Source organism: Hemibagrus wyckioides, linkage group LG28, assembly GCF_019097595.1.
Source record: "Hemibagrus wyckioides isolate EC202008001 linkage group LG28, SWU_Hwy_1.0, whole genome shotgun sequence".
Classification (NCBI taxonomy): domain Eukaryota; kingdom Metazoa; phylum Chordata; class Actinopteri; order Siluriformes; family Bagridae; genus Hemibagrus; species Hemibagrus wyckioides.
Window position 1 is genome coordinate 1,509,524 of NC_080737.1, and position 12,500 is coordinate 1,522,023.

Below are 12,500 nucleotides of genomic sequence, written 5' to 3' on the forward strand. Positions count from 1 at the left end.
GTGTGTGTGTGTGTAGGAGTTCCTACGCAAGTTGCCTGGCAGTGTACTGGGCTGTGATCTGTATGAGGCCTGGATGAATGTGATGAAGGCAGTTGATGAGAAGGACAGATACTCCTCATTGAAGAGGTGACACACACACACACACACATGTGCAGACACACACACACACACACACACACGTAATCATCAGCATAGAATTAGAATGGAGTGTTAAATTGTTGCATGAGTAATCACACAGATCTCCTCCCACATAACCTTTGTGTGTATGTTAAAGCTCTGATGTTTCTCAGCATCTTCTGATCATCTTTATCATCATCATCATCATACAAAACACTGCTGTTCCCGTAAAGTTTGCTGAGTATTGTGGTTCTGACCAACAACCAAGTGGAAAATTTCACCTGCCAATGTGTGTGTGTGTGTGTGTGTGTGTGTGTGTGTGTGTGTGTGTGTGTGTAGCGTGTTAGCAAAGTTGCCCCAGGTCAACCGTACACTCCTGTGTTATGTGTTTGGAGTGCTCCATCATATACACACACACTCAGACGTGAATCAGATGACGGCGTCTAATCTGGCCCTGTGTATCGCACCTAACATGCTGTGGAGAGGAACCACTGTGAACCCTGAGCAGGAGAGCCAGAGCACACTGGAGGTACACACACACACACACACACACACACACACACACACTGGTGTTAATCCTGGTGTTGATCCCAGTGTAGATCCCAGTGTAGATCCCGGTGTAGATCCCGGTGTAGATCCCGGTGTAGATCCCGGTGTTGATCCCGGTGTAGATCCCGGTGTAGATTCTGGTGTTGATCCTGGTGTAGATCCCGGTGTTGATCCCGGTGTTGATCCCGGTGTAGATCCCGGTGTAGATCCCGGTGTTGATCCCGGTGTAGATCCCGGTGTAGATCCCGGTGTAGATCCCGGTGTTGATCCCGGTGTTGATCCCGGTGTTGATCCCGGTGTAGATCCCGGTGTAGATCCCGGTGTAGATCCCGGTGTTGATCCCGGTGTAGATCCCGGTGTAGATCCCGGTGTAGATCCTGGTGTTGATCCCAGTGTAGATCCTGGTGTTGAATCTGAATCTGATAGACACTGTAGTTGAGTATAAACACAGTTAGAACTGAATAATGATGTAGATTGTGTTAAAGGTCACAGTGAACCCAGTGATCTGGAGAAGTACAGCAGCCATGTCTGTAATTGCTGTCAGCGTTGCCATGGTTACCAGTGTCTCTCACAATCTGCTCGTGGTGGTGGTGTGTGTGACTGAGCATTTAATGAGAGGACTAACAGATGGACCGTAGATAAAACAAGAAGAAAACCTTTCCAGTGGACCAGAGTGTAAACACAAACACACAACTCTCAACATTCTACACAAAACACTACACTACACACAACAAAACACAACACTACACTACACACAACACTGCACTACAAATAACACACTACACACAAACTACACACAACAAAACACAACACTGCACTACAAATAACACACTACACACAACACTACACAACACTGCACTACAAATAACACACTACACACAACACTATACATAACAAAACACAACACTGCACTACAAATAACACACTACACACAACACTACACACAACAAAACACAACACTGCACTACAAAAAACACACTACACACATTACACAACACTACACACAACACTACACACAACAAAACACAACACTGTACTACAAAAAACACACTACACACATTACACAACACTACACACAACACTACACACAACAAAACACAACACTGTACTACAAAAAACACACTACACACATTACACAACACTACACACAACACTACACACAACAAAACACAACACTGTACTACAAAAAACACACTACACACATTACACAACACTACACACAACACTACACACAACAAAACACAACACTGTACTACAAAAAACACACTACACACATTACACAACACTACACACAACACTACACGCAACAAAACACAACACTGCACTACAAGTAACAGACTACACACATTACACAACACTACACACAACAAAAGACAACACTGCACTACAAATAACACACTACACACATTACACAACACTACACACAACACTACACACAAAAAAACACAACACTGCACTACAAATAACACACTACACACAACACTACACAACACTGCACTACAAATAACACACTACACACAACACTACACAACACTGCACTACAAATAACACACTACACACATTACACAACACTACACACAACACTGCACTACAAATAACACACTACACACATTACACAACACTACACACAACACTACACACAACAAAACACAACACTGTACTACAAAAAACACACTACACACATTACACAACACTACACACAACACTACACACAACAAAACACAACACTGTACTACAAAAAACACACTACACACATTACACAACACTACACACAACACTACACACAACAAAACACAACACTGTACTACAAAAAACACACTACACACATTACACAACACTACACACAACACTACACACAACAAAACACAACACTGTACTACAAAAAACACACTACACACATTACACAACACTACACACAACACTACACACAACAAAACACAACACTGTACTACAAAAAACACACTACACACATTACACAACACTACACACAACACTACACGCAACAAAACACAACACTGCACTACAAGTAACAGACTACACACATTACACAACACTACACACAACAAAAGACAACACTGCACTACAAATAACACACTACACACATTACACAACACTACACACAACACTACACACAAAAAAACACAACACTGCACTACAAATAACACACTACACACAACACTACACAACACTGCACTACAAATAACACACTACACACAACACTACACAACACTGCACTACAAATAACACACTACACACATTACACAACACTACACACAACACTGCACTACAAATAACACACTACACACATTACACAACACTACACACAACACTACACACAACAAAACACAACACTGTACTACAAAAAACACACTACACACATTACACAACACTACACACAACACTACACACAACAAAACACAACACTGTACTACAAAAAACACACTACACACATTACACAACACTACACACAACACTACACACAACAAAACACAACACTGTACTACAAAAAACACACTACACACATTACACAACACTACACACAACACTACACGCAACAAAACACAACACTGCACTACAAGTAACAGACTACACACATTACACAACACTACACACAACAAAAGACAACACTGCACTACAAATAACACACTACACACATTACACAACACTACACACAACACTACACACAAAAAAACACAACACTGCACTACAAATAACACACTACACACAACACTACACAACACTGCACTACAAATAACACACTACACACAACACTACACAACACTGCACTACAAATAACACACTACACACATTACACAACACTGCACTACAAATAACACACTACACACATTACACAACACTACACACAACACTGCACTACAAATAACACACTACACACATTACACAACACTGTACTACAAAAAACACACTACACACATTACACAACACTACACACAACACTACACGCAACAAAACACAACACTGCACTACAAGTAACAGACTACACACATTACACAACACTACACACAACAAAAGACAACACTGCACTACAAATAACACACTACACACATTACACAACACTACACACAACACTACACACAAAAAAACACAACACTGCACTACAAATAACACACTACACACAACACTACACAACACTGCACTACAAATAACACACTACACACAACACTACACAACACTGCACTACAAATAACACACTACACACATTACACAACACTGCACTACAAATAACACACTACACACATTACACAACACTACACACAACACTGCACTACAAATAACACACTACATGCAACATTACCCAACACTACACTACAAATAACACAGTACACACATCATTACACAACACTACACTAAAAAACACACACTACACACATCACTACACAACACTACAAAACACACACTACACACATCAATACACAACACTACACTAAAAACACACACTACACACATCATTACACAACACTACACTAAAAAACACACACTACACACATCACTACACAACACTACAAAACACACACTACACACAACACTACACAAAACTACACAAAAAACACACACTTCACACAACACTACACTAAAAAACACACACTACACACATCACTACACAACACTACACTAAAAAACACACACTACACAAGACTACACAACACTCACTACAAAACACACACTACACAGCACTCTCACTACACAACACTCACTACACAGCACTCTCACTACACAACACTCACTACACAGCACTCTCTCTACACAACTCTCATTACACAACACTCACTACACAGCACTCTCTCTACACAACTCTAACTACACAACACTCATTACACAGCACTCTCACTACACAGCACTCTAACTACACAACACTCATTACACAGCACTCTCACTACACAGCACTCTCACTACACAACACTCTCACTACACAACACTCACTACACAGCACTCTCTCTACACAACACTCTCACTACACAGCACTCTCACTACACAGCACTCTCACTACACAACACTCTCACTACACAGCACTCTCACTACACAACACTCACTACACAACACTCTCACTACACAGCACTCACTACACAGCACTCTCACTACACAGCACTCTCACTACACAACTCACTACACAACACTCTCACTACACAACACTCACTACACAGCACTCTCACTACACAGCACTCTCACTACACAGCACTCTCACTACACAACTCACTACACAACACTCTCACTACACAGCACTCTCACTACACAACACTCACTACACAGCACTCTCACTACACAACACTCTCACTTCACAACACTCACTACACAACACTCACTACACAGCACTCACTACACAGCACTCACTACACAACACTCACTACACAGCACTCTCACTACACAACACTCTCACTTCACAACACTCACTACACAACACTCACTACACAACACTCACTACACAACTCTCACTACACAGCACTCTCACTACACAGCACTCTCACTACACAGCACTCACTACACAGCACTCACTACACAACACTCACTACACAGCACTCACTACACAACACTCACTACACAACTCTCACTACACAGCACTCTCACTACACAACACTCACTACACAACTCTCACTACACAGCACTCTCACTACACAACACTCACTACACAGCACTCTCACTACACAACACTCACTACACAGCTCACTACACAACACTCACTACACAGCACTCTCTCTACACAACTCTCATTACACAACACTCACTACACAGCACTCACTACACAGCACTCACTACACAACACTCACTACACAGCACTCTCACTACACAACACTCACTACACAACACTCACTACACAGCACTCTCACTACACAACACTCACTACACAACACTCACTACACAGCACTCTCACTACACAACACTCACTACACAGCACTCACTACACAGCACTCTCACTACACAACACTCACTACACAGCACTCTCACTACACAGCACTCACTACACAACACTCACTACACAACACTCACTACACAGCACTCTCACTACACAACACTCACTACACAGCACTCTCACTACACAACACTCACTACACAGCACTCACTACACAACACTCACTACACAGCACTCTCACTACACAACACTCACTACACAGCACTCTCACTACACAACACTCACTACACAGCACTCACTATACAACACTCACTACACAGCACTCTCACTACACAACACTCACTACACAGCACTCTCACTACACAGCACTCACTACACAGCACTCTCACTACACAGCACTCTCACTACACAACACTCACTACACAGCACTCTCACTACACAGCACTCACTACACAGCACTCTCACTACACAACACTCTCACTACACAACACTCACTACACAGCACTCTCAGTACACAGCACTCTCACTACACAACACTCTCACTACACAGCACTCTCACTACACAACACTCTCATTACACAGCACTCTCACTACACAACTCTTACTACACAGCACTCTCACTACACAACACTCACTACACAGCACTCTCACTACACACAGTGTGTTGGTGTGTTGTGATTTATGATTTATCTGGTGATTTATGTCGTGTCTACACTCATCTTTTTGTTTTATTTTTCCTTTGTGGTATCCAGGTGGCTGCACTCATCCGCTTCCTGATAGAGAGCGCTCCCTCCATCTTTGGGGATGAAGCAGAAAAGACTTTTACTGGCCTTTTGAACACAGAGCAGCAGAATGACCAGCTCACAGGTCAGGGGTTTCTTCACTGCATTTTTGTTCATTTTGTTTTAAAATGTGAAGCTGAAGTGTTTATTCAGAAATCTGACAGTTCTATGCTTTATTCAGTGTTTATTCAGCGTTTCTTTAGCATTTATTTAGCGTTTCTTCAGCATTTATGTAGCGTTTCTTTAGCGTTTCTTCAGCGTTTCTTCAGCATTTATTCAGCGTTTATTCAGTGTTTCTTTAGCGTTTCTTTAGCGTTTCTTTAGCATTTATTCAGTGTTTCTTTAGCGTTTCTTTAGCATTATTCAGTGTTTCTTTAGTGTTTTTTTTAGCATTCATTCAGTGTTTCTTTAGCATTTCTTTAGCATTTATTCAGTGTTTGTTCAGTGTTTCTTTAACGTTTCTTTATCGTTTCTTCAGCGTTTTTTTAGCGTTTCTTCAACGTTTCTTTAGCCTTTCTTCAGCGTTTCTTTAGTGTTTCTTTAGCATTTCTTCAGCGTTTCTTCAGCGTTTCTTTAGTGTTTCTTCAGCGTTTCTTTAGTGTTTCTTTAGCATTTTTTTAGCGTTTCTTCAGCATTTCTTTAGTGTTTATTCAGTGTTTCTTTAGTGTTTCTTTAGCGTTTATTCAGCGTTTCTTCAGCATTTCTTTAGCGTTTCTTCAGTGTTTCTTTAGTGTTTCTTTAGCGTTTCTTCAGCGTTTCTTTAGCATTTCTTTAGAGTTTATTCAGTGTTTCTTTAGCGTTTCTTTAGCATTTATTCAGCGTTTATTCAGCATTTCTTTAGCGTTTATTTAGCGTTTATTCAGCATTTCTTTAGTGTTTCTTTAGCATTTCTTTAGCGTTTCTTCAGTGTTTCTTTAGCGTTTCTTCAGCGTTTCTTTAGCATTTATTCAGTGTTTCTTTAGCGTTTCTTTAGCATTTATTCAGTGTTTCTTTAGCATTATTCAGTGTTTCTTTAGCATTTCTTTAGCATTTATTCAGTGTTTGTTCAGTGTTTCTTTAACGTTTCTTTATCGTTTCTTCAGCGTTTTTTTAGTGTTTCTTCAACGTTACTTTAGCATTTCTTCAGCGTTTCTTTAGCATTTCTTCAGCGTTTTTTGGCCCTGGTGTGAAAATATAGAGTGTGTTTCAGTTTCATTTAACATTTCTTCAGCATTTTTTTAGTGTTTCTCAGCGTTTCTTTAGCGTTCATTCAGCGTTTCTTTAGCGTTTATTCAGCATTTCTTTCACGTTTATTCAGCATTTCTTTAGCATTTCTTTAGCGTTTCTTCAGCGTTTTTTTAGTGTTTCTTCAGCGTTTCTTTCATGTTTCTTTAGCATTTATTCAGCGTTTCTTCAGCATTTCTTTAGCGTTTATTCAGTGTTTCTTTAGTGTTTCTTTAGCGTTTATTCAGCGTTTCTTTAGCGTTTATTCAGCGTTTCTCAGCGTTTCTTCAGCGTTTCTTCAGCATTTCTTTAGCGTTTATTCAGCATTTCTTTAGCGTTTCTTTAGCATTTCTTTAGCGTTTCTTTAGCATTTCGTCAGCGTTTATTCAGCCTTTTTTTAGTGTTTCTTCAGCGTTTCTTCAGCGTTTCTTTAGCGTTTATTCAGCGTTTCTTTAACGTTTATTCAGCGTTTCTTTAGCATTTATTCAGCGTTTCTTCAGCGTTTCTTCAGCGTTTCTTCAGCGTTTCTTTCGTGTTTCTTTAGCATTTATTCAGCGTTTCTTCAGCATTTCTTCAGCGTTCATTCAGTGTTTCTTTAGTGTTTCTTTAGCGTTTATTTAGCGTTTCTTCAGCATTTCTTTAGCGTTTCTTTAGCATTTATTCAGCGTTTCTTCAGCCTTTTCTTTAGCGTTTCTTTAGCATTTCGTCAGCGTTTATTCAGCCTTTTTTTAGCGTTTCTTCAGCGTTTCTTCAGCCTTTCTTCAGCCTTTTTTTAGCGTTTCTTCAGCGTTTCTTGGCTCTGGTGTGAAAATATAGTGTGTCTCAGCGTTTCTTCAGCGTTTCATTCAGCATTTATTCAGTGTTAATTCAGCGTTTCTTTAACGTTTATTCAGCGCTTCTTTAACGTTTATTCAGCGTTTCTTTAGCGTTTATTCGGCGTTTCTTTAGCGTTTCTTTAGCGTTTCTTCAGCGCTTCTTCAGCATTTCTCAGCGTTTCTTTAGCGTTTCTTCAGTGTTTCTTCAGCATTTCTCAGCGTTTCTTCAGCGTTTCTTCAGCATTTCTTCAGCCTTTTTTTAGCGTTTCTTCAGCGTTTCTTCAGCCTTTTTTTAGCGTTTCTTCAGCATTTCTTCAGCCTTTTTTTAGCGTTTCTTCAGCGTTTCTTCAGCCTTTTTTTAGCGTTTCTTCAGCGTTTATTCAGCCTTTTTTTAGCGTTTCTTCAGCCTTTTTTTAGCGTTTCTTCAGCGTTTCTTCAGCATTTCTTCAGCCTTTTCTTTAGCGTTTCTTTAGCGTTTCTTTAGCGTTTCTTTAGCGTTTCTTTAGAGTTTCTTCAGCGTTTATTCAGCGTTTCTTCAGCATTTCTTCAGCCTTTTTTTAGCGTTTCTTCAGCGTTTATTCAACGTTTTTTTAGCGTTTCTTCAGCGTTTCTTCAGCCTTTTTTTAGCGTTTCTTCAGCGTTTCTTTAGCGTTTCTTCAGCCTGTTTTTTAGCGTTTCTTCAGTGTTTGTTCAGCGTTTCTTTAGTGTTTCTTCAGCGTTTCTTGGCTCTGGTGTGAAAATATAGAGTGTGTCTCAGCGTTTCATTCAGCATTTCTTCAGCATTTCTTCAGTGTTGATTCAGCGTTTATTTAGCGTTTCTTTAGCGTTTCTTCAGCCTTTCTTTCGTGTTTCTTTAGCATTTATTCAGCGTTTCTTCAGCGTTTATTCAGCCTTTTTTTAGCATTTCTTCAGCGTTTCTTCAGCCTTTTTTTAGCGTTTCGTCAGCATTTATTCAGCCTTTTTTTAGCGTTTCTTCAGCGTTTATTCAGCGTTTATTCAGCGTTTCTTTAGCGTTTCTTTAGCGTTTCTTTAGCGTTTCTTCAGTGTTTCTTCAGCCTTTTTTTAGCGTTTCTTCAGCCTTTTTTTAGCGTTTCTTCAGCCTGTTTTTTAGCGTTTCTTCAGTGTTTGTTCAGCGTTTCTTTAGTGTTTCTTCAGTGTTTCTTGGCTCTGGTGTGAAAATATAGAGTGTGTCTCAGCGTTTCTTCAGCGTTTCATTCAGCATTTCTTCAGTGTTTATTCAGTGTTTCTTTAGCATTTATTCAGCGTTTCATTCAGCGTTTCTTCAGCGTTTCTTTAGCGTTTTTTTTGACTTTCTTCAGCGTTTCTTTAGCGTTCATTCACCGTTTCTTTAGCGTTTAATCAGCTTTTCTTTAGCTCTTCTTCAGCGTTTTTTTCAGCGTTTCTTTAGCGTTTCTTTAGCATTTATTCAGCGTTTCTTTAGCGTTTCTTCAGCGTTTCATTCAGCGTTTCTTGGCCCTCGTATGAAAATATAGAGTGTGTTTCAGCATTTCTTTAGCGTTTAATCAGCGTTTCTTTAGCGTTTCATTCAGCGTTTCTTGGCCCTCGTATGAAAATATAGAGTGTGTTTCAGCGTTTCTTTAGCGTTTAATCAGCGTTTCTTTAGCGTTTCATTCAGCGTTTCTTGGCCCTCGTATGAAAATATAGAGTGTGTTTCAGCGTTTCTTTAGCGTTTCTTCAGCGTTTTTTCAGCGTTTCTTTAGCATTTATTCAGCGTTTCTTTAGCATTTCATTCAGCGTTTCTTGGCCCTCGTATGAAAATATAGAGTGTGTTTCAGCGTTTCTTTAGCATTTCTTTTGCGTTTCTTCAGTGTTTCTTTAGCGTTCATTCACCGTTTCTTTAGCGTTTAATCAGCGTTTCTTTAGCTCTTCTTCAGCGTTTTTTTCAGCGTTTCTTTAGCGTTTCTTTAGCATTTATTCAGCGTTTCTTTAGCGTTTCTTCAGCGTTTCATTCAGCGTTTCTTGGCCCTGGTATGAAAATATAGAGTGTGTTTCAGCGTTTCTTTAGCGTTTCTTCAGCGTTTCTTTAGCGTTTCTTTTGCGTTTCTTCAGCGTTTCATTCACCATTTCATTCAGCGTATCTTTAGCGTTTCTTTAGCATTTAGCGTTTCTTCAGCGTTTCTTCAGTATTTCTTTAGCGTTTCTTGGCCCTGGTGTGAAAATATAGAGTGTGTTTCAGCGTTTCTTTAGCGTTTCTTCAGCGTTTCTTTAGCGTTTCTTGGCCCTGGTGTGAATATATAGAGTGTGTGTTTTGCTGTTGAGTTGAGAGCTGAGAGACGGCTTCAGAATCTGTGTGCAGTTTATTTCATGGCAACAGAAGATAAACTTGGCTATATCTCAATACCTTGTGTTTCTCTTCTACACTCATGTTCACTTCCACTGGAGACTCCTAAATCAACCGTTAGAGCAAAGTCACTTTCAACTCCAAGATTGACTGTCCTCTTCAGCCTGAACAGTGATTGGCTGAACCTGATTGGCTGTTATAGTATATATACTATATATACTATAACATATATATATATATATATATATGCATAAGTAAATGGTATGGTAAAAAATACAATTCTGAAAACTAAAACTGATGGAAATTATTTTACACTTTACTTATTGCCCAAATAAAAAATAAACACACTTTTTTATTGTATTGATTTTTTTAAACAGCCGATGCCCCCCTGCCTCTCCACTCGTCCTCAGAAGAGACAGATCTGGACTTTCTTCCTTCTCCTGTCCTCTCTCCAGACCTTGAGCCTTTCCTGCCGCTGAGCACGCTCTCTTTCAGCGGAAACAGGAAGTTGCGGCCCTTTAAAGTCTCGGCGAAGGCCACGGACGGCTACAGCTGCAGCACGCTCGGCCAATCATGGGACAGGTGTCTTTCCGAGCCTTCCATGAGCTTTGACGCAGCGACTCGTCCCCAAGCCCCGCCCCATCCTCCTGTCATTCGCCAGTCCAGCTGTGACAACGCTGTCATAGACAACAAGATCGACCAATCGAAGAGCCCGGTGCTGCAGAGCCACAGCAGAGGAGCAGGAAAGGGGCGCTACGCTTTCTGGAAGTCTCCACAGTTTCCTGCACGTTTCCGTCATTCCGCTCAGCGACTGGCCAGCATGTCCAGCCTGTCGTCAACGGCGACGTCATCTCTCAGCTCACTGGACAGCTTCGAGTGCGTCCCGAGTCCAAATGACGATAAGCCACGGCCATTTTTGTTTGGCACTTCGGCCCGACTCCGCCCACTGACCCCGGAGATGCCAAGGAAGCTGTGGACTATGACCTTCACTCAGGATGAGCTAAAGGACGGAGACACAGATGGAGAGAGAGATAAAGAAAAAGATAGAGGAGCGAAACATATGGATGAAAATGTTGAGGATGATTTGGAGGCACAAAAGGCTGAAGAGGACAGAAAGATGAAAGAGGACAGAAGTGGAGTGACAGAGGAGGGAGATGGAGGGATGCAGGCAGAGGAACATGAGACTCTTCACCATGATGAAGGAATCTCACACCACATGCTAGTCAATAATGAGAACAGGGAGCTGGGGAGCGTACACACTCCGTCACACACACACTCCTGTCCCATAAACACTACACACACCACAATAACACTCCCATCCAAACGAGTCAAAACCAGCAGGATGAAAATCACCTTGTTCCCCAGCGTGGGCTGGAGGATGTTCAAACCATCCACCAGGGTTACCATGGAGACAGGAGGAGAGGCAGTTACCATAGCACAGGTGAACGTACCACAAACGCTGTTTTACAACCAGAACGTCAACCTTGTGCTTCAGTCAGATGGAGGACGATGTAAGATTAGCGACGCTGATGGTGTCTGTACGTGTAATGAGGCTTACGTTAGCAAAGAGCCAGAAGATGATGCTAGCTGTGAACTTAGCATCAACACAACTGAAAACAGCGTCCCTCTGAGTGACACGGAAACAGGTAGCAAAAGTGGAGTTGATGTTAGCCAAACAGCTAGCAACATTCGCAAGAGTGGATCCTTTAACCAAAGCACAGCTGGCGTTAGCCAGAGCGACCACAGAGTTAGCTTAAATGCTTCTGCTAGCACACACCACAAGATTAGCATAAATGTGAATGATTCTATCCAGAGCAATCCTGGAAATGGAGATAGCACTCCTGCTACCACTGTTCACATTAGCA

At 41.1% G+C, this 12,500-nt stretch overlaps 1 protein-coding gene across 3 annotated transcripts in view; it reads left to right on the forward strand.

Annotated features, from left to right (window-relative positions):
- Positions 1 to 12,500, forward strand: part of arhgap20b (Rho GTPase activating protein 20b) — a 78,304-nt gene that overhangs the window by 64,615 nt on the left and 1,189 nt on the right. For 2 of the 3 annotated variants that reach the window (XM_058382538.1, XM_058382537.1), the window contains 4 exons: positions 17 to 126; positions 457 to 646; positions 6,286 to 6,400; positions 11,013 to 12,500. The exon at positions 11,013 to 12,500 is cut by the window's right edge. In XM_058382538.1, coding sequence (XP_058238521.1) covers positions 17 to 126; positions 457 to 646; positions 6,286 to 6,400; positions 11,013 to 12,500 — 1,903 coding nt within the window. The remainder of the gene's footprint in view (positions 1 to 16; positions 127 to 456; positions 647 to 6,285; positions 6,401 to 11,012) is intronic. The other variant, XM_058382539.1, reaches the window with a different exon arrangement.